The 26023-nt window shown below is 36.7% G+C and overlaps 1 protein-coding gene across 1 annotated transcript; it reads left to right on the top strand.

The window, feature by feature from the left end:
- Window positions 1-109: 109 nt before the first annotated feature.
- On the top strand, window positions 110-25949 carry capn1 (calpain 1). The gene is made up of 22 exons (XM_051900000.1): window positions 110-333; window positions 6626-7100; window positions 8140-8209; window positions 9822-9940; window positions 14711-14844; window positions 14926-15094; window positions 16050-16133; window positions 16494-16579; window positions 16668-16742; window positions 18203-18363; window positions 19789-19949; window positions 20050-20061; window positions 20535-20746; window positions 21352-21391; window positions 21986-22051; window positions 22143-22200; window positions 22318-22382; window positions 22632-22700; window positions 24284-24362; window positions 24441-24557; window positions 24868-24926; window positions 25087-25949. The coding sequence occupies exons 2-22, from the start codon at window positions 6849-6851 to the stop codon at window positions 25111-25113; spliced, it is 2115 nt and encodes a 704-aa protein (XP_051755960.1). The 5' UTR covers window positions 110-333; window positions 6626-6848; the 3' UTR covers window positions 25114-25949.
- Window positions 25950-26023: the final 74 nt, after the last annotated feature.

The following is a 26023-nucleotide window of genomic DNA, read 5'->3' as shown; positions in this document are numbered from 1 at the left end:
TATTTATATAAACGTTTCTTGTGTTTTGTTCTCCTATTTATTTAACGGGAGCGTTTTAGTTTTTGTCGCGTCGCGCCGTACGCTTAAATGCACTCTTTGATTGGCCGACGTAATGCTACGTCACAACTCCATCCGCTACTCTGAGATGCGTCGCGTTATCGCACACTGCGCAGACGCGCCTTGGATCCGCTGGGCGTTTTGTGCTGCAAAATCAGTGGCAAGACGTTAAACTACATGAACTCCAGATGTTTGCAGGATCGAACAATAACCAAAACTTCTGGATTATATAATAATTACTTATACTCAGAAGTGTACTGCAAATCAAGACACGAGGTAAGTCTGAACGCATCGTCTTTTGGCCATCCATGCAAGTGAGACTTTGACACTTTGTTACACTTCGTTACACTTTTATTGTTTTAGTCGTGTGCTGTTGACATCAAACATGCTTTTCGTGAAGGCTGTGTTATAAAATAATAGTTTGTCAGCCAATAGTCATAATTTTTTAGACTTTAAAATGTCTAAAGGTGTATGAGCTTCATTTCCTTGTTTTGGAAATGTTTCCTTGTTCATTTCCCAGTTTCTATCGCCTCTAGAAACCATTATAAACTCATATTGTTTGCATGCATGCATGCATTGACATTATAAACCGGTAAATCGTTCAATAAACATTTTTAATGGTTGTGAATGTGTGTAGTTGTGTCACGTTCAGAGCGTTGATACTTTCTGTAACTTACATTCAGATGGAATTGTGGATCATATTTATGCCACTTCTCTACAATAGCATCTGAATTGTTTGAGGCTGAATGCATGCATGTCCTGGCTATTAAAAGCCTTTTATATGACACATACATGGTCAGCTGTTGTGGTCAGGGTGGGTTTCTTGAATGGCACAGGAAGTGATGAAAGCAAAGCCCCATTATTTCTTGTCTAAAATCCCCTCTCAGGCCTCTTTGGTAGTACCAGGTGCTTGTTTTTGTTATTGAATAATGTAATTGGAGAAACTTAAAGTGCTACTTACACTTCACAGGAGGTTCCAATCTTTTAGATGCCGCAAACTCCCAATTATGTTCATCCTTGTGTGAGGGACCCAATCCTAAAATTTAATCTGTATAGGTTCTTGTATAAAGACAGGCCTTAAATAGGATGTAACTTGAGAGGTGAGCTGCACACAGAAGTGTTGTCAGTATTGTAGCATAGTTCCGCCACTATTGACATGTGATCATATCAGGAAGGTTAAAAGTTGGAATCAGCGCCACTATTTACATTAGGAAGAGTGCAGATGTTTTGTAGCGTGTAGCAATCAAACCATGGAGGAAACGGTGTCATTGTATATACACACAGTTGTGAGAAGACAGTGTTGTCAGGGTGTTGTCTGTGTGAATTCTTTGAGTGACAGTGCAGCCACACCCAAAACGTACATGACAAAATCCTGTCTGTAGGCTACTTTGACCTGAGCAAATGAAAAACATCTGCTGTTTTCTAACATTATAAAAGAGTACAAGAGTATAAAAGAGTTAGGAGTAGCAAATTGGAAATATAAGTAGAATTTTTTTTAAAGGAATACAAGTGTTATTGTTATTCCTCCCATAACCATCATTAAAATTTTGTATTGCTTGTGCCATAGTAGACCTTCTGTTGGCCTTCATTGCCCTCAGGCATCAATGAGCTTTGAGCGCCCAACACCCTGTCGCCGTTTTGTGGCTCGTTCCACTGTTGGTAAATTCTGGCCATAACAGTTTGTCCCTTGTCAAAGTCGTTCAGATCTTTATTCCTGCCCATTTATTCTGCATTCGACACATTGATTTCAAGAACTGATTTTTTCACTAATCATCTAATCTACTCTGAACATGACATGTGACCTTGTTAGGAAATTTTCAAAATTTTTCACTTCACCACAGGTGGAGGTGGAATATGACAAGTGGTCATATTTTTTTGGCTTGTGTGTGTATTAAATTGCACACATTGTATAATATATCTAGCGGTCCTGGTATCGGTTTCAGGTCTTGTGGAACATGTTTTTCCTCAAATGATTTTCTCCGTATGTTTTCCCTCAGTCCGTGCATGTCTTCAGCCTCTTTGATTGGTTGACAGCATCTATTCAAAACCCGAGGTTTCATGATGTGTCTTTACTTGTTTTTCCTTTTGTCATCTCTCATCAACCCATCCTTTTCCAGATAGCTATGAAATTAAATATTTATTTTAGCATTTTTATGAGCTTCTGCTCAATCAGGCTTGAGCACCTCCATCACCAGAAATGGATGAAAACACGAACATATTTCATGAAGGTGGATTTATGGGGTTACTGTAAGGGTGAAGCTCATGAAAACTGTCAGTAAATACCCAGTGCTGCATTTCCCAAATGAAAAGAAACTACTGTAGTTTCTATGAACTACTTGTGATATATTTTACATTGTGACATTAATTTCAATGCCTAATCAATTTTCCTTACTGTAATACAAAAAAAATCTGTTGTTTAAATTATAAACTTGCTTAACTTGTTTTTATAATATAATAAAAAATAAATAATAATAATAATAATAATAATAATAATAATAATAAGGTATGACATTCAAAGTATGTAAGGTAGTATAACTAGATCTCTTTTATTGAATACAAAAGGTTTTAATTATATTTTGCTGCATATAAAGGTATTTTAAAGATTTTGAAGTGTCAAAAGGTCATTCGGTTTAACCGTCCAAAGGCCAATACAGCCATTTCATTTGTGATTATCTTAAAATGTAATAAATGTATATATTTTTTTATTCTGGCATGATTTTATAACATCATATATCAACATAGTGCAAAATGGTAATAATATTATTGTAGAAGTTGCTTTGTTATGAGAAAGAATGTCCGGAAAAATGAATTTTATTGATGTCATTCGGAGTAACCAATATAAAGGGACCATATTAGATCAAGTCATGCAGTCAGTATCATGTGACAGGATGTGACATCATTTAGACACCTGCACAGGACCACATGGTCGTGAAGCAAAGTAATTAACTCTCTCTTAACTATTTGAAAAATTCATGTTTTTACTTGCTCATACGCATGTCCCGAAACATCAGGTCATTCGGTACAACCGCTATAAAACATGGAAAATGGTGTAATATTTTAACAACTTATGCTAAATATAAAATGTTTGATTGTCCTTTTGCTAGCTAGCTAGATATCAGCCTGTTAGCATTGTTTGAAAATATCGTCATTCGGTATAACCAAAAGTGTCATTCAGAAAAAACAAAATTTTGGTTAAACCGAATGACTTTTTTGGTGACAAATTTTGTCTATCTTGTAAAAAATGACAAAATCAGTGTTAATTGATTATAAAAACTACATAATCTCATTGGTAACACTTAATAAAACTTATTAAAATAATAATTAATTAAAAATTAATTATATCTCCATTTATGTTTTTTACACTTTTAAAAACCTTATTCGTCAATGACCCATATACATAATATATATATATATATATATATATATATATATATATATATATATATATACACATATATACATATATACATACATATACATTTTTTTAGTCTGCTGGATGTTTAATGGTGTTTAATGGCAGATGGCTGGAGATTTGCCATGAGTGTCTGAGATGAGATGAGCAGGAGACAAATAGTAAGAACTGGTGTTCACAAAACAAAGGAAGAAAGGAGTGAAAATAAAGTAACTCACTTTACAGACTTTGCTGAAGATCTGAGGCAACATTTAAGAAGGTTTCCCATCTTTTAGCTCAAGTGTGTTTATGCGAAGTCACTGTTCAGAATTCTGCATTGTACTCCTGGCAAACATCCACACACACACGCCTGCAGTTTAATACACTCTTGGCAGCTCGTCTTTAAACTTCCATGGATCTCACGCACCACACCCATCCTCTGCTCTACTTTCTTTCATTTGTTTGAATGAGTTTATTGAGTTCATCATTCACTGAGATTAATGGGAACTGCGATTGTGAACACACTGGCAGGAGCGTTCATGTTAGTGTGTTCACATCTGCAGTCCCCATTATACTACTAAAATAATCTACAACAAATGACACAAGTAGGATGGGTCGACAGCATTTAAATAAAAACAATAACATTAAACATTAAATGCTTCAGCCCTAAACCCGAACGCAGGTCAAAGACTGGTCTAATATTTGTTTACGGTTTACCAAACAAGGATAAAGTGAATCAGAACAGAGAGCAGCAGAATGTTTGAGGAGGAGGAGCTCATGGGAGGGTGTTCGTTTACTGTATTGCATGCACACTTACTTTAACTCTTTTAAACAGACTTTCAGATGTTTTTGCTTCCATTGAAGCTCAAGATGTTCTTTGAAACATCTCAATTCATTGTGGAGAACATAATCATGTTGTGTTCAGTGTGTGGAGCAGATATAGGACAGTTTGTTGACTCACATGTTTTCTGTATATAGGATTAACAGTCCTTTTTCTTTCTGCATTCCCAACTGTCAAGTATGTTTATGCCAGTGAGTCACTATTCTGTTAAAGCCGAACATGTAGGCAGCTATGTGAACGTAAGGATGTTTGGCTGCATTACCCATTTTATATGCTATTTAGCTGACTTGGATTAATGTTAGGCACAATCCCCCTGAGTTCATGCTTATAGCAGGTTGTGACAGCAGATCTCAGGCTTTGTTTGAATTGAATGCTTGTTTATTCTGCATTCAGAGGCATGTCAGAATGATCATATTTAAGCACCATATAGTCAAAGTTTCCTGTGGGAAACTTTCTTAGGTTCAAAATCTGGGTACAGTCGTTATAGCGGGGGTTAAATTGATCCGAATTGGTTTCAGTTCACCAAATAATTGATATTTGGTGAACTGAATCCAATTAAAGAACTGAATCCAATTATTATTTTTTTAATAAACAAACAGGTAAAAAATCAGGTAAAACAGTTTAATTTTAGTTTAATTAACAGTTTAATTACACTTTAATATTCATACTTCTCGCACGTTACAACAAACTTTTTTAATACTGTTTTTAACAACTGTCTAATATTTTTTTTTTCACAAACTGTATGGTAACAGTATTATGTTTTTTTTTTTTTTTACATTTTTAAAACCTTTAAATAGAAGTGTGGTAAAGCACTTTCCTGAAACTCAAACAGTTGGGCAACACCAAGATCATGGGTTTGATTACCAGCGAACTGAACATGTATGACCTGTTACAAATGTACGACTTCAATGCAGTGTGAGTTTCTTCACATAAAAGCGTCTGCCAAATGCATAACTGTAAATGTAGTTGAAAGTTGAAAAAACTGATATAGCAAAGTAGATCAAAAAATTATTTTATCTTGTGTCTGTGCAGCTGCCTTTAAAGGGTTAGTTCACCCAAAAAATGAAATTTCTGTCATTAATTACTCACCCTCATGTCGTTCCACACCCATAAGACCTTCGTTCATCTTCAGAACACAAATTAAGATATTTTTGATAAAATCCGAAGGCTCAGTGAGGCCTGCATTGCCAGCAAGACAGTTAACACTTTCAGTGCCCAGAAAGCTACTAAAGACACATTTAAAACAGTTCATGTGACTACAATGGTTCAACCTCAATATTATGAAGCGACGAGAATACTTTTTGTGCTCCAAAAAAACAAAATAACGACTTTATTCAACAATATCTAGTGATGGGCGATTTCAAAGTACTGCTTCATGAAGCTTCGAAGCTTTACGAATCTTTTGTTTCGAATCAGTGGTTCAGAGCACGTATTAAACTGCCAAAGTCATGTGATTTCAGTAAACGAGGCTTTGTTACGTCATAAGTGTTTCGAAATTTCAGTGGTTCACCACTGGGGGACGTGACTTTGGCAGTTTGATATACGCTCCGAACCACTGATTCGAAACAAAAGATTTGTAAAGCTTCGAAGCTTCATGAAGCAGTGTTTTGAAATCGCTAGATATTGTTGAATAACGTCATTATTTTGTTTTTTTGGAGGACAAAAAGTATTCTCGTCGCTTCATAACATTAAGGTTGAACCACTGTACTCACATGAAGTGTTTTAAATGCATCTTTAGTAGCTTTCTGGGCATTGGAAGTGTTAACTGTCTTGCTGGCAATGCAGGCCTCACTGAGCCATCGGATTTCATCAAAAATATCTTAATTTGTGTTCTGAAGATGAACGAAGGTCTTATGGGTGTGGAACGACATGAGGGTGAGTAATTAATGACAGAATTTTCATTTTTTCGTGAACTAACCCTTTAACCATAAAATAAGCGGGTATGCATATTGCACATGCGCATGTTCATAAGTTACAAAATGTCAAGAAAAGCATCATAGATTAACTCATATCTGACACTTCAAAAATCATCAGAATGGGTCATATTGACCCGGTACCTAATTCAGGTGTTAATTTCCTACTTTCGAAGTTGGGAACATGGTGGAAATGAATGGATATTGATCGTGATATAATTGTGAATGCTGGCTGTATTATTTAGTTTATTAGACTCATTTAGCTGGTTTATTGGAAAATAGAAAAACTACATTTCCTATCGTTCTCTGAGTTCACAAGAATAATAATATACATAAGTGCATCAAATATATATAGCTAAAGCACAACCTTTTCTCTTTATTTTGTTGCATTAGTGGTAATATTCCTGTCTTCTTTTTTTCCAGGACTTCTAAACCAGTATCTTGGACCAGAATTCATTGTGTGCTCTGATTAAATGTCATCCAAAATCATCTGCCCCATTCATTTAAAGTTAATATATTCATTCCACTCTTCGTTTCCTGGGTTGTGATTGGCTCATCTCTTCTCCTTCCTCTGTTCTCATTGGCTCTCTGTGGTAACGTCATCTGTTAGTGCTTTAGTGCCAGTCAAAGTAAAGTGGGCCAAAACATGGAGCCCATTTACGCCACCGGAATGGCTGCAAAGCTCCGGAGTCAGTGGGACCGGGATGCAGGTTTGGGTCAGAACCACAATGCCTTGAAGTTCCTGGGACAAGATTACGAATCACTGAGGACTCAATGCCAACACACCAGGACCCTGTTTGAAGACCCTTTGTTCCCAGCCAGCAGTTCTTCTCTGGGCTTCAACGAGTTGGGTCCACGATCCTCCAAGACGCAGGGGTTGCGATGGAAGAGACCGAAGGTGAGCTGAACGCAAGGGTCTTAAGGGTCAAATAAGTTGGTCTTGTATTTGTTTAGCACATTACTTCCTTTATACACTCCATCACTGCTACCAGTTCGGCTCGTTCTCTTCTAGCTGCATTATTTTAAACACACTTCACCTCTGACATCCCATGCTGCATTACCTCATCTAACCAGTCAGTCTCTCTCTCTGCTTTTTACACTCTCCGAACTCTCTGCTTTTTACACTCTACAAATTTTTAAACACTTCTGCATGTGACAGGTCACCGCTACAGTTGACATCCCGCAGGATTTCATGGCCTTCCACTCAGTACATTAATGCATGGCTATATATAACCTCATCTCTTGGTTGTTATGGGCAGCTCAAGAGCTGAAACGATTTGTCAGGAAAAATGGCAACTCATTATACATTCGTTTCGCCTTCATGCCTTTATGAACCAAACATGAGTTTGAATTTGAAACGAGTTTTCACACGTTGCTGCATGTGCTTGCCACCCACAGCTTACAAAAGGACGTTTCACACTTGCCTGCTTTGGACAGTCACAGAAACTGCACATTGTATTTAAACAGTAAATTCAGCGTTTGAGCAGTCATTCATCCGTTCATTCATTCATTCTGTATAAATGCCATGTGTGTGTGTGTGTGTGTGTGTGTGTATATGTATGTTTTTCTATCCCAGTGGGGTTTTCAACCTGAATGCACACAGGCTCATGAGGACTCATGTCACCATGGGGACTTAAATTGAGGTCCCTATAAGGAAACAAGCTTATAAATCATACAGAATGATTTTTTTTTTTTTTTTTTTTTTGGGAAATTGTAAAAATGCAGAAAGTTTTCTGTGATGGGTAGGGTTAGTGTAAGGGGATCGAATTTACAGTTTGTACAGTATAAAAACCATTATGTCTATGGAGAGTCCATACGAAGATAGTAAACCAGACGTGTGTGAGTGTGTGTGTGTGTGTGTGTGTGTGTGTGTAAGACTGTGCTTCATTTCCTTGTGTAAATGCAGATCTAATTTACATATGGTTGTGTGTCCTCAGGAGATTTGCATGCGTCCCCAGTTCATCGTGGATGGAGCGACTCGTACTGACATCTGTCAGGGAGCTCTGGGTAATTCTGTCTTCATCGGCATTACAAACGAGGACTTTACCTCAAGCAACCCTAATTTTACCACACTATAACCTCAACCAGCTGTTTACACCAAATTTTATTTGAATGAAAAACATATTTGAATGATAGTGTGTGTAATTATTTAAATAATCAGAATAAAATACTAACTAGAAATTGGGGTAAATATATTTAAATGTACTAATCTACAATTATCTAGGATAATAAACAGGGCAGTAAAACTAAACATTCAAATAAACATTGGCACCTTTAGGAAGACGCATGATATATTTTATAGAGAAAGGCACATTGAGTAGAAAACTATAGTAAAGTACTGTAGTGTTTACTCCAAACACAGAGCCTCGTGCATAATTAAAGCTCTGACCCCTGCGGTCATTAAATAAAGAGCTGCTGTCTCGCAGCCGAGCAGATAATGCATTATGGCCACATCATAAATGGATGCCATGTTTAAACATGCAACACCAGGAGGAAGAGCTGTGATTGGTCAGAATGTTTGGGCAGCACAGTGACTGCTGTTGTTAGTCTTGCGCTTTTAAAAGCTTTAATAAACATAGAAACAAAATCACTCTCCCTCTTTTGTATCAGATTTCCTGGAGCCTGATGGACATTTTAAGTTATTTACACATTCTCTGGTTTGTAATGTCGGTTCATCTTCCAACAGCAGGCCTGTTGTTTGGGGCAATAATTATCATGTTTGAAGTATCCTAGAAACTGAGGCATGTAGATGTAAAAAGAAATAAATACAGAGAGGAATGCTTAGACAGGCGTTTTATTACACCAAAGACCTTTTATGGTGGACTCATAGTTAGTTAGACACATATTTATTCAGCTGTGTTTAACTTACAACAAAACTAAATGTCTCATCATGGGCCAAAACAATATAGAAATTGATATTCAGAATATGTGTTTTCAATGACAAATTTGTACAGTTTTACCTCAGATATATTGAATATTTTGGTAACGCTTTACAATAAGGTTCCATTTGTTAACTTTAGTAACATTGAATTTGCAAATTAGTCCCCGCCTCCATTCAATCACATCAGCTCGGACTACCTGATCCACTCGGTAGTAAATGCTACACAATCACTCTCTACAACGTCAGACACATAACAGTAATTGATATGATTAGCTTTTAGCTTGACTACATTATCAAACAGCTAATAATGTGTTGCTAATGTCAACCATGTTCCCGTTTGCCATCCCAGAGTCAGCCTTCTAAAAATTAGCATCCTTAGAAATGCTTTGAACATCATAGATAGTAAGTGGAGAAAAAAACCCAAGCAATACGTTACAGAATTGGTTATGGTTTGTTTGTGACTGTAGGAAACAAGTGGTTTCAAACGTGTTTGTGAGACTGTGGTTCACTGCAGTTTTAAGGAGAAAATATTTAACACAATGTTGTTGACTGATGAATTTGCACATGGTTTGTCTTAAAGCATATTAAAAACACCACACACAGACATGTAAACAACATTAAAAACTTTAAAGACCAGAGGGGGTCTTTAAACTGTGGAACCTTATTTTAAAATGTGTACATCTTGTCTCTTGTCTGCACTGAAGCTCATCTGTCCATTTGTCGTGTTGTTTTTCTCAGGTGACTGTTGGTTGTTGGCGGCCATCGCGTCTCTGACTCTAAACGATAACCTCCTGCACCGCGTGGTGCCGCACGGGCAGAACTTTGACGGCGGTTACGCTGGAATCTTCCACTTCCAGGTATGTCACACTAAAAAATAAAGGTTTTTTATTGGCATCTGTGGTTCCATGAAGTACCTTTATCATCCATGGAATTTTTCCAATGCACAAAAGGTTCTTTATAGTCAGAGTTGGGAGGGCTACTTTAAAAATGTATTCTGTTAGTTACAAATTACTTCATAAAAAGTATTCAGTAATGTAATCTGATTACTTTTGGATTCCTTCAAGGTCACATATGTAAATAAAGTCAAGTTAAAAGCAATATTTAGGAGAATGATTGCACATGCACCAGTAGGTGGCTCAACTCCACAGCAACTACATAAATGTGTCCACTAACCATTCAGAAACGTCCAGTTTCATTCTAAAATTTGTAACTTCTTCCTGAGTCTCTCCATCAGTGTCCGACTCCGATTTGAAAAATGTAAGGCAGAACACCGTTACTGACAATCCTCGTTTTTTTAGTGTTATTATGTTAAAATACTAATTTATTTAGTTTTAAGTGAAACCATTGTAATCCTGTTAGTATTCCTTTTTTTTTTTTTTTTTTTTTTTTTTACAAAATGTAACTGAAATCTGATTACTTTGTTTTTCGACGTAACTGTAATGAATTACAGTTACCAGATATTTGTATCCTGATGATGTAATGCTGTTGTATGTATTCCGTTATTCCCCAATCCTGTTTATAGTGGAAAAATATTCTTTAGTTTATTAAAATTTCCTTCACACTAAGAAATAAAAATGGTCCTTCTATGGCAGTGGATCAACTGGATTGACCATCGGACCACATTTTCCCATCATCATTAGGTGACCCAATTTTTTAGAAATTTGACCTAAATTCAGTAAAAAACACGGCCCACTCAAAACGGCCTTGCGACCCACCATTTGAGGAACACTCTTCTATGGCATTGCTTAGGAACCTTTATGTTTAAGAGTGAATGTAGCCATAAAGCATTCATGAACTTTGCTCTGTAAACAGACTAGCATGAGCAGTGGTGTATGAGTATTATAAAATTGTGAAGTGCTGCTTAGAAATATTGTATGCCTAAAGCAACATGGTTAATATGTTCCTCTTGTGCGTTATAGCTAGTACATTCACAATAGCAATAGGTGTGATCACATTTCAGTGTGTGTGTGTGTCTCAATAGGGAGTTATTGTGCAGATGTGTGTGTTTCTGTCTCAGTGAGATGAGGGGGAGGGCAGGTTACTACACTCTTCAAATAACCTCAGTGACGTGGCATTATGGGTAATGAGGTGACATAGCAAGCCAAGAATCCTTTCACAATTTGTACAGACAGCATAATGCAATGCAGCAAATGACAACACAATCCAAAACTGGGCAGCAACATGGCACTAAATGATTACCATATTCATGCATCAATTTACATGGTATTGCAATGAATATCATATTGCTACTGTGGTACATGTGTAAAAAAAAAAATATATATATTTTGGGGGAGCATGTACTTCTGTGCAGAACAGTACAAAAACTCAGTGCAGTCAGATTTAATACTCCTGATCCTGAACTGCTAAATATATCATCAAATACTGCACACACATATACAGTCGCACATGTTCATCATGCATGAATGAGTGTGAGAACAAAAACACAGGGCTGGTTTAGGATCCAAATGTGTTCACTAATGCGTCTCACCACACACACACACACACACACACACACACACACACACACACACACACACACATATACACACACACACAAACAAACCGCATATCTCACAAATACAGCTGTCTCTCTTCTCTGCAGTCACTTCAGTCACTTAATAATGGCATTAGTAGATTATGATAACTTACACTCAACTTATCCATTAATATACAGATAGTATTCTACAATACCTAATTTATAATTTATTGCCAGTCTTTGTATGATGTTTTTAGAAATGGCATCCACAGATCACTGGAAAAGGTGGCTGCACAAAATTGATGAAATACAGAGATAAAACATCAACTACGCAGATAACGCACATCCTTTGCTGTTTGTTTTGTTGCTTTAGTGCTAAAAAGCTTCCTGGGTTCATCAGGAAGTCATAAAGAAAGAAAGAAAGAAATATGAAACGTTCTGAACAAAAAATTGGTTTGTATGCACATCATAATGTAATTATGACTTCAACATTTCATGTTTAACTGAAATCTTTTTTTTTTTTTTTTTTTTTAAGGTACACTATGCAACTTCAAGTTCAAAATGTACAAAATGCATATAATGTACATCATGAATCCATCTTCCAAACCATGTTTTTGTCTTATCCTTAATCACTATGGTACACCTATAATAAGTGTTTATATTCGGACTATTTTAGACCGAGCTGGACGACCACTGCTGTGGAGTATCCCAGTACCTTTGTGACTCTTTATAGCCATAAACAGAGAAAAGTAGCTCCAGCTACAGTGTTCTCCTGCAAGACGCATACAGTTTAGTTTATTAAAGGGTTAGTTTACCCAGAAATGAAAATTCTGTCATTAATTACTCACCCTCATGTCATTTCAAACCGTCGTTCATCTTTGGAACACAAATGAAAATCTTTTTGATGAAATCCTGAGAGCTTTCTGTCCCTCCATAGACAGCCTACACAACTGAAACTTTGACGTCTCAAAAAGTTCATAAAGAGATTGGACTAAACCGCTCAATTCATATGGATTAGTTTTACAAATTTTCTGAAGAGACTCGATCACTTGATATGATGAACAGACTGAATTTAGGCTTTTATTGTATTATTCTGTTATGACATGAGGGTGAGTAATTAATGACAGAATTTTCATTTTTGGGTGAACTAACCCTTTAACCATTAGAGAACCACTGTACCTTTCATTTTAATTCAATCAATGTCTTACTTGCCCTTTATTTGTAATTCTTTGTGAAATTTACTAGCAAATTCTGAGGGAAAAGTTGTTCCTACAGCAAGGTTTTTTCAGTATAGGAGATGATGTAACTCCAGCATTAACTTTAGTGAACCCTTATTAATTATTCATGAATATGTATTCCAGCATCATTTACTGCTGCATCAGGAAAAGATTGTATTTGTGTCTATCCACATTATCCATCAGAAACACACACACACACCAACACACCCTCATCCTATACTGTATGTACGTTCCTGTAAAGAGCCATTCAAATGAAGCTTAAGATGGATTTGAGAGACATAATTGCACATCTCTGAGGAATTTCTTTTCACGATATTTGATTTATATAATGCAGAGGCAAGATTAAAACTCACAGCCTGTCAAGAACATCTCTGAATAATTTTTCACTGCAAAAAAAGGAAAAAAAAACTACTAAGTTTTTATCTAAAGCTATTATCTATTATGCATTATATCTAAAATATTTTATATATTTTATTTTATATATATATATATATATATATATAATATATTATGCATTTTTCTATTTATTTTAGTATCAATTTGATGGTTTTATATAAAAATGTGCTTAATTGTCATCTAAATGGCATTATTTTTTTGTTTTTAATTAGCTTCGACACTCTGTGCACTTCTGCTTCTAATTTAATCTAAAATAAGCCCAGATGAGACAGAGAGAACTAGCAGAAAACACAAATGCAGGCTGTGTGTGTGTGTGTGTGTGTGTGTGTGTGTGTGTGTGCGTGTGTGCCACCTGCTGGATGATCACTCTTAAAAATTAAAGTTCCATGAGGGGGTTTTGCCAATGCCAATGCCATTTTTGGTTCCCAAAGAACCTTTCAGTGACCAGTTAATTCTTTAAAAGAACCATTTTTTTTTTCTTAGTGTGAAGAACAGTTTAAAAATATAAAGAATCTTTTTCCATTATAAAGAACCTTTTGTGGAATGAAAAGGTTCCGTGGATAATAAAGGTTCATCAAGGAACCATTAATGCCATTATTACACGGCTCTCTGAAATGCTTGATTCTGATTGGTCAGTCATGACATTCTGAGGGCAGTTGTTCTCCCGGTAATAACTCATTAATATCAATGCTGTAATGACACTCATCTGGGTATTTGAGGCAGGTGCTTCTTTCATGTCTCTCTTATCCCTCACCACAGACTCATTTTCACTTCTTTCATTCCAACATGCCCTCAGTTATTGACTGTATTTACTGTAAAGTGAAACCGGAGGACTTAATAGTAGGTTATAGTAATAGTAGGTTGTTAGAATGATAATTTTGTGCACTGTAATGGATTATAAGATAATAAACAAGTAAGATTTTAAAAAGGTTTCTTCATGTCAATATTTATCATTATTTATGTGGTGAAAAGCTGTGTAATAAGTACATTATCCCATAAATGTCTGTCTTTGAACTTGTTTCATTTGTCCAAGCTCAAAACTGCTTGCTAGAAACTGATTTTCTTCATGAAAGCTTTAATGAGTTAATAACATATTCAGTATGTTCAAAATATGATCAATATTTTGTGTCTAATTATTTACTTATGTGATAATGTAAATCCAGCCAGTTGTTATGGCAAAATAAACCCCCTCAAGGTACTGATCACTTTGTCAGTGTTTGGTAACAACCAGCTGGATGTTATGGAAGCTTATTTCCATCACGGAGAAAAAAAAAGAAAGAAAAAAAAAAACAATTCTGAGAATTGCGAGACATAAACTCAGAATTCTGAGGGGAAAAAAGTCAAAATTGATAGATGTAAACTCAGAATTCTGAGAAAGTTCAGAATTTTAAAATAAAATGTTGCAATTACTATTCATGGCAAAAGCAAGTTTCCATATGATGAACATTATCCTTTACGTAAAACCTTGTTTTTAAGAGTTTATATGAAACTGAACCTCTCCCTCTCTCTCTCTGTAGTTCTGGCAGTTTGGTGAGTGGGTGGACGTGGTGATTGACGACCGGTTGCCCGTGAAGGATGGGAAGCTGTTGTTTGTGCACTCAGCGGAGGGTGAAGAGTTCTGGAGTGCTCTGCTGGAGAAGGCCTACGCCAAGTACGATAATCCCGAACTGTACATTTGAATCAAATACAGCTAAACTGTACTTACTTGGTCAGTTATTGCTTTGTTTGTCAGGCTGAACGGCTGTTATGAGGCTCTGTCAGGTGGCAGCACGTCCGAGGGGTTTGAGGATTTCACCGGTGGGGTCACAGAGATGTATGAATTAAAAAAAGCACCTGCTGACCTTTTCAGCATCATCGGCCGTGCCGTCGAGAGAGGCTCGCTGCTGGGCTGCTCTATAGATGTGAGTGCTGATTCTCTCTTTTCATACTGTGCTTAATGTTTGAAATGGGTTAGCTTTTAACCTTGAATTATGAAGTCTGCAGTGCCAACGTGTGTCGTGTGCAACACTGAGGCATTAGAATGTTATTGCAAGTTGTTAGCAACAGACGACCAATCAGAAACAGCCCTAATTAAATATTAATGAGCTTTGTGCGGTCACAGAAACATTAATGTACTGCGTTTAGTTTCAGATTCTGAAGTCAAATTTTTGTACACCAATGAAAAATGCTGGCTTTTTTCTTTTTGTTAATTTATTTGGCTGCATTTTCACAGACGGACAAACTGTTAACAGATCACCTGATTGTTAAATCAATATTATAAGCAAATTAAATGTAAAAAAAAATTACTACCTGTGAATTATGATTAATTACTAACCCAGGGTGTAGAATGACGTGCGAAAATCTTGTTCTATTCCTCATTGACTATTTCTATTTTTTATTTTTTTTTTTTTTTACTTTGAATGCATTTTTGTTGTTAAAGTTTTGGCATGTTTCAGGGAACAAGCAAATTTTTGTTTTCTAAGTGTACGTTTTTAATTTAATATTTATATTTTTTAGGTCAATTACTGAAAATTATTTTGAATGGTTTTAGTTAATGATGGCATTGTCATTTTTATTAGATTTTTTTAAAAAATATTTCTGTTTAGCTTTAAATTATTTTTATTTCAGTTTTAGTTTTAGTAATTTTAGTACTTTTTATTACTTGTAATAATTTTAGTTATTTGCCAAGGCAACAATTTTAGTTTAAGTTTTTAGTTTAAATGTATATATGTTTTACTTCAAATTCAATTTCATTTGAAGAAAAAAAATATTTTAACAGTTGTAGTTTGAGTTAACGATCACAACACTGGTAAGTATTTTTCTCATGTTTGAATTGGTAAGGGGGGTCAAATTAATTTTCTTCTTTTTGTCCTAAAGATCACCAGTAAATTTGACATGGAGGCGGTGACCTTTAAGAAGCTAGTCAAAGGTCACGCGTACTCAGTGACTGGAGTGGAAGAGGTGAGCCAGAGATGTAAACACAAAGACACAATAAAACACTTACTATACACATCAATCTAGCAGGTTTTAGATGCAGAATGTATTTCTTTGAGGTTCCAGTCACGCTTTTAAGTCTTTTGATTATTCAAGATTTTGATTTGATTTGAGAGAAAGTTCCCAGGGAATGCATGAACTTGCAAAAACATGCAAGTCGCTTTGGATAAAAGCATCTACCAAATGCATAAATGTGACATGAAATCAAAATTGACTCCTTTTATTGTTTAATAGATGTTTCTGGTCTTATTGTGCAAGTTTGATCAGTGCATGTAATTCCATAGAGAAATGTCTGCGTAATCAAAATATTAAATATGTGTTGATCAGGTGGTCTACAGAGGAAACATGACTAAACTGGTGCGTATCAGGAACCCATGGGGTGAAGTGGAGTGGACGGGAGCCTGGAGTGATGAGTAAGAAACACATAAGCGAACTGTTAGATACTTCACAGTTCTACTGTGATGTTATTGTTCTGGTGACTGTTCTGACGTGTGTATTCAGCTCTCGGGAATGGGAGAGTGTGGACCGCTCTGTCCGGGGCAGATTACAGAACCGCAGTGATGACGGAGAGTTCTGGTGAGTGGATCATGATCAGACAGGTTTGGATTAGCAGTTAGTCTCCAGTGATACTAGTAGGAAAAAGTCCCTAGATTTTCTTTGCAACAACATAGAAACAACCTAGAAACCACCTAGCAAACACACAGAACACCCTAGTGTTTCCCAAGCAGGGGGCATCAACAAACTTCCAAGGTTGCCTCAAGATGACTTGAAATTATTTAAAATAAGACAAAACAAGCATTAAAATAAGCTTAAATCAAAAGTCTGGGCTTGAAGTCAAAAAGGTTGAGATCCACTCGTAAGAACCTATAAATGCCTATGATCTGTTAAGAACACCTTGACAACTACATAGCAACACCCTAGAAACCACCAAGCAGCAACACAGAACACCTTAGCAATGACCTATAAATGTCCTATCAACCATTCAGAACACTTTAGCAACACTAGAAACCACCAGAACTATCAATGCTCTATAAATGTTCAGAACACTTTAGCAACCCTCTAGCAACCACAGAAAACCCTATCAATGACCTATAAATGCCCTGAAAACTGTTCTGAACACCTTAGCGACACCTTAGAAACCAGCAACCACACAGAACACCCTAGCAACAACCTACAAATGCCCTATAAACTGTTCAGAACTCCTTAGCAATGCTCTAGGAACCAGCAACCACAAAGAACACCCTAACAATGACCTATAAATGCCCAATAATCTGTTCAAAACACCTTAGTAACAGCCTAGAAACCAGCAACCACACAGAACACCCTAACTACGACCTATAAATGCCCTATAAATTGTTCAAAACACCTTAGCAACGCCCTAGAAACAGCAACCACACAGAACACCCTAGCAACGACCTATAAATGCTCAATAAACTGTTCAAAACACCTTATAGCAATGCCCTAGAAACCAGAAACCACTTAATTACTTAATATTCAACAATATTATTGATTTGACTGCACTGACACTATTGGATGAAAACTGAACTGAGCTGGATGATGACATCAGTATTTTCTGCAGAGCCGCTTTATAGCCGAATTGAACTAATTTAATAATTGATGATCTCTATAAAGGAACTGAGTCAACAGTGAAGCTGCTTTGAAACAGTCACTATTGTATAAAGTGCTATAAAAATAAAAGTGACTTGACTTGACTAGAAACCACACACAACACCCTAGAAATGACCTATAAATGTCCTACAAACTGTTCAGAACACCATAGCAACCATATAGCAATGCCCTAGAAACCACCCAGCATCATGCCAACAAGTTTTGCTCTGGCAAATTCCACTCACATTTTATATGTATTAAATTTTGTGCATATGCACACATTCTTTCATTCCTATTTGACTCAGCACCTGTGAAAATGTCTGGATCTTCTCACTTGAGAGGAAAAATGAAGAGAGCGATTTAGTTTTTAAGATTTGACAGTACCAGTCAGGCCGGGTCACCGGCTCTCATTTGCATCTCTCTCTCAGGATGTCGTTCAGTGATTTCCTGCGCGAGTTCACCCGCTTGGAGATCTGTAACCTGACGCCAGATGCTCTCCAGGCGAATCAGGTGAAGAAGTGGAGCACGTCGCTCTATCAGGGCGAGTGGAGGAGAGGCAGTACAGCCGGCGGCTGCAGGAACTATCCAGGTACAGCGTCTGCAGAAGGACATCACTGGGTCAGTGTTAGGGTTGGGAATCGAAAATCAATTCCAATTCTGGAATCGTATACAAAGGTCAGGAATCGGATACTTGTTATAAAATTAAAATTTAGATTCGGGTTTCCTGTGTGTGCATTTTAATGTGGTTTTAAACCAATCAAGCGCAAAAAGACGCGCAAGAGAACTCAATTTGGCACATGTGTGCTGTTTTCCAAGCAGGCTCTTATATAGTGCGTGAATACTGAATTGAGTTCCCTTTCGGTTCATCTTGCGTTTGAACGGACAAATACACACAAAATTATGTTAAAATATCCTCGCAAACACAGTCAGATATGTCTTAAGTGAACGTAAACAGTTGAGAAAGAAAACGCATGTGTAACAGTAAATTGGATCCGTGCATCAGGTCTTAAAGTGACAGCAGCCTAATAAACCTGCTGCAGCTCAAAATATTGGCAAAGGTTTTTGTTTCTCCCGCCCCCTCCTCCTCAGACTATATGCTCACGCTGGTTGCCAGCTTGAGAACACGCAACAGAAACGAATGCAATTGACAATGGAAGGCGACGAGCATTGCACTGTAAGTTGATGAGTTGATTTATCTGCGTTTTAATACGACTCTGGACATGGAGCTTTTTAGATGGATGCTGAGGCTTTTTAGGTCGGGTAGAATCTGCCATCTCTGACCCAGTTTGTTTGCTGGCTTCTGTGGCTACAATATACAGTGTTTTCCACCAAATGGTGTCGAAATACTATTGGGTAAATTGGCAGCGGGTGGGATCACACAGATGAAACCAAAAACTGACATTCCGACACGGAACACACATTTCAAAGAAGAATAACTGGCTGTAGCATTGTTTTTGGAGAAACAAGTATGTGAACTTAGCATGTTTCCTAAATCTCTATGGTATTTTTGTGCTTTAGTGCAGTCAAAATTACATACAGTACCTTTAATCAAAGAACAAAAGAAAAAGAAAATCACTCACAAATCTTGACTGAATAACTTTCGTAACTTTAATAAGGATTAATCTATATTTTATTTATAAAAAGAAAACTATGCTGTTATTTTACATTTGCTGATTTGCTTATTTGTTCTTATTGTATTACTGACTGAATACTTGTCTTTAATAATGTTAGAAATTTATATTAGTCTAGTTTATTAGTTAGTTGTTCTTTAGGCTGCAGATTTTTGTTCTTGGTATTCAGCTGCAACAGAATGTTTTGCAAAAAGACAAAATAAATATGTTTGATATCTAAATGTTTGACTTCATTTTTTTTTTGTAACATATTGGAATTGAAACTGGGAATCAATAAGAATTGGAATCGGAATATGGAATCGGAATCGCTAAAATTAAAACGAAAGGCGAAAAGGCAAAAAGGCGAAATCCTCATTGTCCTCTTTTTTTCCCATTAACCATAGCCACATTCTGGATCAACCCTCAGTTCAAGGTGGCCTTAAAACATACAGATTCTCCCGGCCAATCAGATTGCAGCTTCCTGGTGGCACTGATGCAGAAAGACCGCAGGAAGAAGCGAAAAGAAGGACAGGACATGGAGACCATTGGATTTGCCATTTATGAGGTCAGAAAGCAGATCTCTTTTGTTTAACTTGTCTGAAGTTTGTATTCACATGTTTTTGGCTCTTTTTGATTGGTCGCTTTTTCACCTTTTATTTTTGCAGGTGCCAAATGAGGTACGATGACAGCTGCCCATGGCCTTTTGAATGACTGTGAATTTTAGATTGTGATTCAGAGTTTTGAAGGTCTTGAAATACTATAGAACATGGAGAGATAAGTAATTTTGTCTGTAAAGGTAAATGAGATCATTTTTAGGAGCTTGAGGACACTGGGTCTGTTTCACTAATAATTGTGTGGATTATTAATATTTATACTCACAGGAGAACTTATCACAAAAAATGTCTGCCTAATTCACAACACATGTATACGCATGTCAATATGTTCTTAACCTTGTTCTAATGTTAATGAATTTAAAGTATTTTAAATTTTTTGTAGATTTAGAATACGTTTTAGTATGAAAGTTATTGATGAATCATGATTGGTGTATGACCCAATTTTTGTCCGCATACACAAAAACAAAGCAAAGATCTAAAACAACAAAACAGACACAACCCACAGTTTATGCTTTTTTGGTTATTTCTCTGCTTAGTATGTAGGTAAGTCGGCCGTGCACCTGAAGCGGGATTTCTTCCTCACTCACGGATCCAGCGCTCGCTCGGAGCTCTTCATCAACACGCGGGAGGTGAGCTCACGCTTCCGTCTGCCGGCCGGCGAGTACATCATCATACCCTCCACCTTCGAGCCAAACAAAGAGGCAGACTTCGTGCTCAGAGTTTTCTCAGAGAAACCAGCCAACTCAGTGTAAGTCCTGCAGGAACTAATGAGTCATTTTACTGCAGAAAACATCTGTTCCAGCTCTTAGTCAGAATTATAAATAAGGTTTGTTAATGGGGTCCAGAACTTTTATACTGCACATGCTAATGGTGAGTGAATTGAGAAAATTAAATTTAGAGCTATTTTGAAAATATAATGGGAATATTTTTCACTAACCATGCACATAATTTTCTTAAAAAGATATTTTAGCATTATTTAGCTGTTTTAACTGTTTCAGCAAACAGCGTAGCTCATGCTGTCAATCAAAGCATCATACTGTATATTAGCTATGTTTTTGATTTAGTGGACTTAAAAGGCAGGAATAATTGCAATTGCAAAAATAAATGTTTGGCTTTGTAACTAAACTTTTAATGGAGTTTAGCATTCTCCTTTAAGGATTTTCTGTAATTTTATTGATTCACTAAAACAAGCTTTGCTTTTGATGCTTAATTTTGGACCTTGTTAATTAAATTATACCACTATAGTGCTTGTTTAATGCTGAAACACTGAACTTTGATGACATATTTGTTTAATCAAGTGAAGGAAAAGATTATTCACGGGCTAATATTGTATTTTGTCTTTGTGCCCTTCAGAGAAATGGATGATAAAGTCACAGCTAATATTCCTGAGGAGGTGAGATGATCAGATTGAGACACTTTTCTGTATTTAATAAATAAGATAATTACAATTGTGTTGTCAATATAGTCTTGGCTAAAGGCTGTAGTTAGGCATGACATCCAGCTATATTCACAATATAATTTAGTTTTAGCTTTAGTGTATTTTTGCTGCTATAGAATATACAAAATATAAAAGACAAATGTATTAAAAGTTTATTTTGATAAGTAAATTCATTATATATATATAAGGACTAGATCTTCTAGTGGAAGGGTTTTTTTTAAACTAAGTTTAGTAGTGTTTAATAGTTAGTGGTGCTGAAGTACGGAGAACAAGCTGTTATTTTATCATGCAGTCATTTATTACAGACACGGGCCCGGTTTCACAGACAGTGCTTAGCCTAAGCCAGGATTAGGCCTTAGTACAATTAGGGCATTTAAGTATCTTTTTTAAACGTACCCTAGAAAAAAACATTACTGGTGTGCATCTTGAGACAAAACAATGGCTCTGACATATTTTAAGATACAAACAGCTCAAACAAGCATTTTTGTCTAGGACTAGCTTAAGCCTTGTCTGTGAAACCAGGGTTCAGTATTCTCTCTTTCTTTCTAGCAACATCTGGATGAGAGTCAGATTGATGCCAGCTTTAAGAGTCTCTTCAGACAGCTGGCTGGACCGGTGAGAGACACATCAACAACTGTTGTATGCAGACGTTAAGTATTATGATGCATCGCTACAGAAATCATTTGTGTGCGATTGTGTTTTCTAGGACATGGAAATCAGTGTGACGGAGCTGCAGACCATCCTGAACAGAATCATCGGCAAACGTGAGATCTTCATAAGCACAGATGACACAGTAGCTTTGCTTTTCTGCACTTGTAAACACAATGATTAAAAAAAGTGATGAGTTCTGAACACTCGTCTGTGTTGGTCTTTATTCACAGATAAAGATTTAAAGACAGACGGCTTCGGTAAGGAATCCTGTCGCAGTATGATCAACCTCATGGATGTATCCTTTCCACAGTTTCTGCTTTAATGTAAAAAGTATTCAGGCTGATAATGCAGACGCCACTTAGTTTAATGTAAAGTTGATGGTTTTTCATTTCGTTTGCTTTGATACATTTTGCCCGTGCAGTGTTTTGATGTCAAGTCTTGTTTGCGCAGACATTTGCTCTCAGTGTGAATAGGCCTTTCTGTCTCTTACAGTTCTTACTGTATTTCTGCTCGTCTCACTTTTATTGTCCTTGACGTGCTTTAGACGGACGGCAGCGGGAAGCTCGGACTCACAGAGTTCCACGTGTTGTGGGAAAAGATTAAACGCTACCTGGTGAGATGATCTTATATTATATTCATGCTTTTCAAAGATAGTCTTTAGTGAACACTCTTATGAGACACATTTACACATCAATATAGCCCTTTCACACAGAGATTCCAGAAAATACACGGATAATGTGTCCCAGGATTGTTTGATTTTGGTTCATTCACACTGCAAGTGATTTTCCGGAATATGGGTGCATTCACACATCCTGTAAAGATCCCGTAAAGACACGTGACATCAGAATGTGAGGTGTAATGTCTCTGCAGTGTCTTAAGTTTGCTTATGATCTACGATTTCTCTCTCAAGAAATCACACATTTTTTCTGATTCAATCATAAACTAGCGCATCGCATACCGTTCCACTAAGCTGCTGAATGATCTCAGCTTCAGCGTCATTATTACGACGCACCCCTTACGCCATTGGTCCTGCCTTTTGTTCACACAGGGCGCATTCCGGGACTGATCCCGGGGTTGTGCCGAATTTCGATTCCCTGCCAAATTATTATCTCCCTCGTTGAAGTCACTACCTGATTGCCTTAATCCTAACCCCAAGCCAATCCTAACCCCTCCCCCACACCTAGTCCTAAACCTACCAATACTAGGGGGGTAATACTTTGGTAGGGGTCAGAATTCGGCACAACACCACTAATGTTACTAGGTCCCCATCCCAGGATCGACCCCTGAATCAGCATGTTTGCATTCACACAGAAGGCACTCTGGCAGTTTTCTAGGATCAACGGGCTGTGTGAAAGGAGCTTATGTGTGTAAAATGGCACTATACTTAGGGATGTGATTATATGGATTTCCGTATCTTTCCAACCTGAAAAGTATGACCCACATGAATTGTGTAAATATGAGAAAAAATGGTCACTGGTCACCTGTATGATGATTGAAATTGTGAAATGGGCTTGAACAGTTACTAAATAAACTGCAAAAAATGTTACATTTTCTAATACATTTATTTAATGCACGGATTGCATGTTTCACAGTAAAGCACAGCACTGTTCATTTTCAGTTTTGATTCACAGTGCTACTCTGCAGGTGCTGTGTGTTTTAATTTGCATTTGGGAATGCAACATGAGCCAACCATCTTCCCAAATTCATAATGAAAATCATTTAAAAATCTGTTGTTATCAACAAAGAGGTCTCCGTGCCGAAATAAAAGCTTAATGGCGGCTCTACAGAAGACTAGTGTCATTATTCAGCTCAAGTCAGTTCAATGTTGATTCAGTTCAGTTCAATAACTGTGTCAATGTTGAAGAGTTAGTGTCATTTTACACTAGTGTCGGTTCAGATGATATCCTCATCCGATAATGATTGTATACAACTAAATTTCAAATGTGTTTGGTGCCACTTGATAAGTGAACTTCAGGGAAAAAATAAAGAATATGTAGTATATTAAAGTCAGAATGAAATGGAAGTTGCGACCAATTTTACTTCTGTATCGTGATATACTTCTGAGTGAAAAAGCGTATCAAACAAACACATTTCTAACTCTAGTCCAGCCGTATGTCAAGTCATATCACAGGAAGACTTCAAATTCCAGTTATGCTCAACTTACTTCCACCTTTATTTCCTGTAATATGTTTATAGCAAATCTTCAGAGACCATGACGTGGATAAATCAGGCACTATGAGCTCTTATGAGATGAGGAAAGCCCTGGAAGCAGCAGGTACACTAACTTTAACTGCTGTTTTTCTATTCTGCACTCATTTTTTCGTCCTGACTCTCTGTTTCTCTCTTTATCCAGGTTTTAAGTTGAACAACCATTTATTCCAGCTGATCATCCTGCGGTACACAGAGGAAGACCTCTCTGTAGATTTCGACAACTTTGTCACCTGTTTAGTGCGACTGGAGACCATGTTCAGTGAGTCGCCATGTCATGCTGATGAATTTAGGACATTTTTCGTATTAAATATTAAATTTGTTATTCAATAATATAGATTATATGTAGAAAATAGAGACTAGTAGAAGAGAAGAGACTAATAGTATGTAGAGAATTCATCTAATTAAGTATTCTGCTGTTTATATTATGAGTGTTGCATAACAACAAATCATTACATGAACATATCTAAACAACAGAATCTTTGTCTAATAAGATTACAGTAGTAATGTCATGACATGAGCTGTGCATAAAGCTGTGAGGACAATCTGACTCAGACTTCTGTGTTTTGCAGAGACCTTCAACACGTTGGACACAGACGCAGATGGAGTCGTGTCGCTCACATTCTTTGAGGTTTCACTTCACTTCCGTGACCATTTCTCACACACTATCTGCTTTACTGGGTTCAATAACGTGTCTGCTTTAATGACATTTGAAGGAAACAAGCATTTGTGTTCTTCCATAAACGATCTGTTTGCTCTAATGCGATCTCATCTCTCTTTCTCTCTTGCAGTGGATCTCTCTGACCATGTTTGCCTGAAATGGAGACTGTTTGTCTGCACTGAGACTGTCTTCTCCTGTCCTCTAAAGAGTGCCTTCATTTCTACACATCTTTAATGAATTTCTAATGGACAAACAGCCTTAGTAATGAAGCCCTGTTTACATTATCCTCAATCAGAACATGAAAAATACTGTGCCAATTGTGAGTATTTCTGAAGCCAAGCGAAAACTCTATCAAGATGTTCAGAGAAACCATTTACAGTATGTTTTTAGTCATTTTGGGATGGAGCTGCATGTATTTCCTCCCCTGGATTGCCATATAAAACTCGTTTACACTTTTTATGCCAAATGAATCATTGCCAATTTCAATCATTCACAGCTGATTTTAATCAATATTTTATGATCGTGAACTACATATTTTTCAGTGAATGTCATATCTGAATGTTGTACACATAAAGAATGCTGTATTAGAAATGCATGAGCTGATGCTGTAGATTGAGCCCAGCTTTACAGAAAGTATTTTTGTTTGGACTGATTTTTTTTATGCAAACATGCAGCTGTTTTATGGGACAAACCAAAGGATATTTTAACAAGCTGATTTTTAATTTCATATTCATATTACTTTAGTTCTGTTTTTCAAAACCTCTATTCAATACAATCAGGAACAAAAGAACTGGGAACAGATCGAATCTGATATAGCTGGTGTACAGAACCACAACATTTTTAACAAAAGAAAGCTATAATTGAAAAGGTGGAGGTGTAACTGTTCTTTTTTTAATGCCAAGCAGGAGGTTTTACAGGATCTTTTTTCCACTGTTGATTTATTTTTGTGAGTTTTCAATAAACTTTTAAAAATAAAATCTGTACTCAATTATATATTTAACAGTGTGTGTCTCTGATTTTCAGTTCATTGTAATTTATTAGTTATTGTAAGGACATTTTTGGAGTTG

Source organism: Ctenopharyngodon idella, chromosome 7, assembly GCF_019924925.1.
Source record: "Ctenopharyngodon idella isolate HZGC_01 chromosome 7, HZGC01, whole genome shotgun sequence".
Taxonomy (NCBI): domain Eukaryota; kingdom Metazoa; phylum Chordata; class Actinopteri; order Cypriniformes; family Xenocyprididae; genus Ctenopharyngodon; species Ctenopharyngodon idella.
This window is presented reverse-complemented; position numbering and strand designations above follow the sequence as displayed.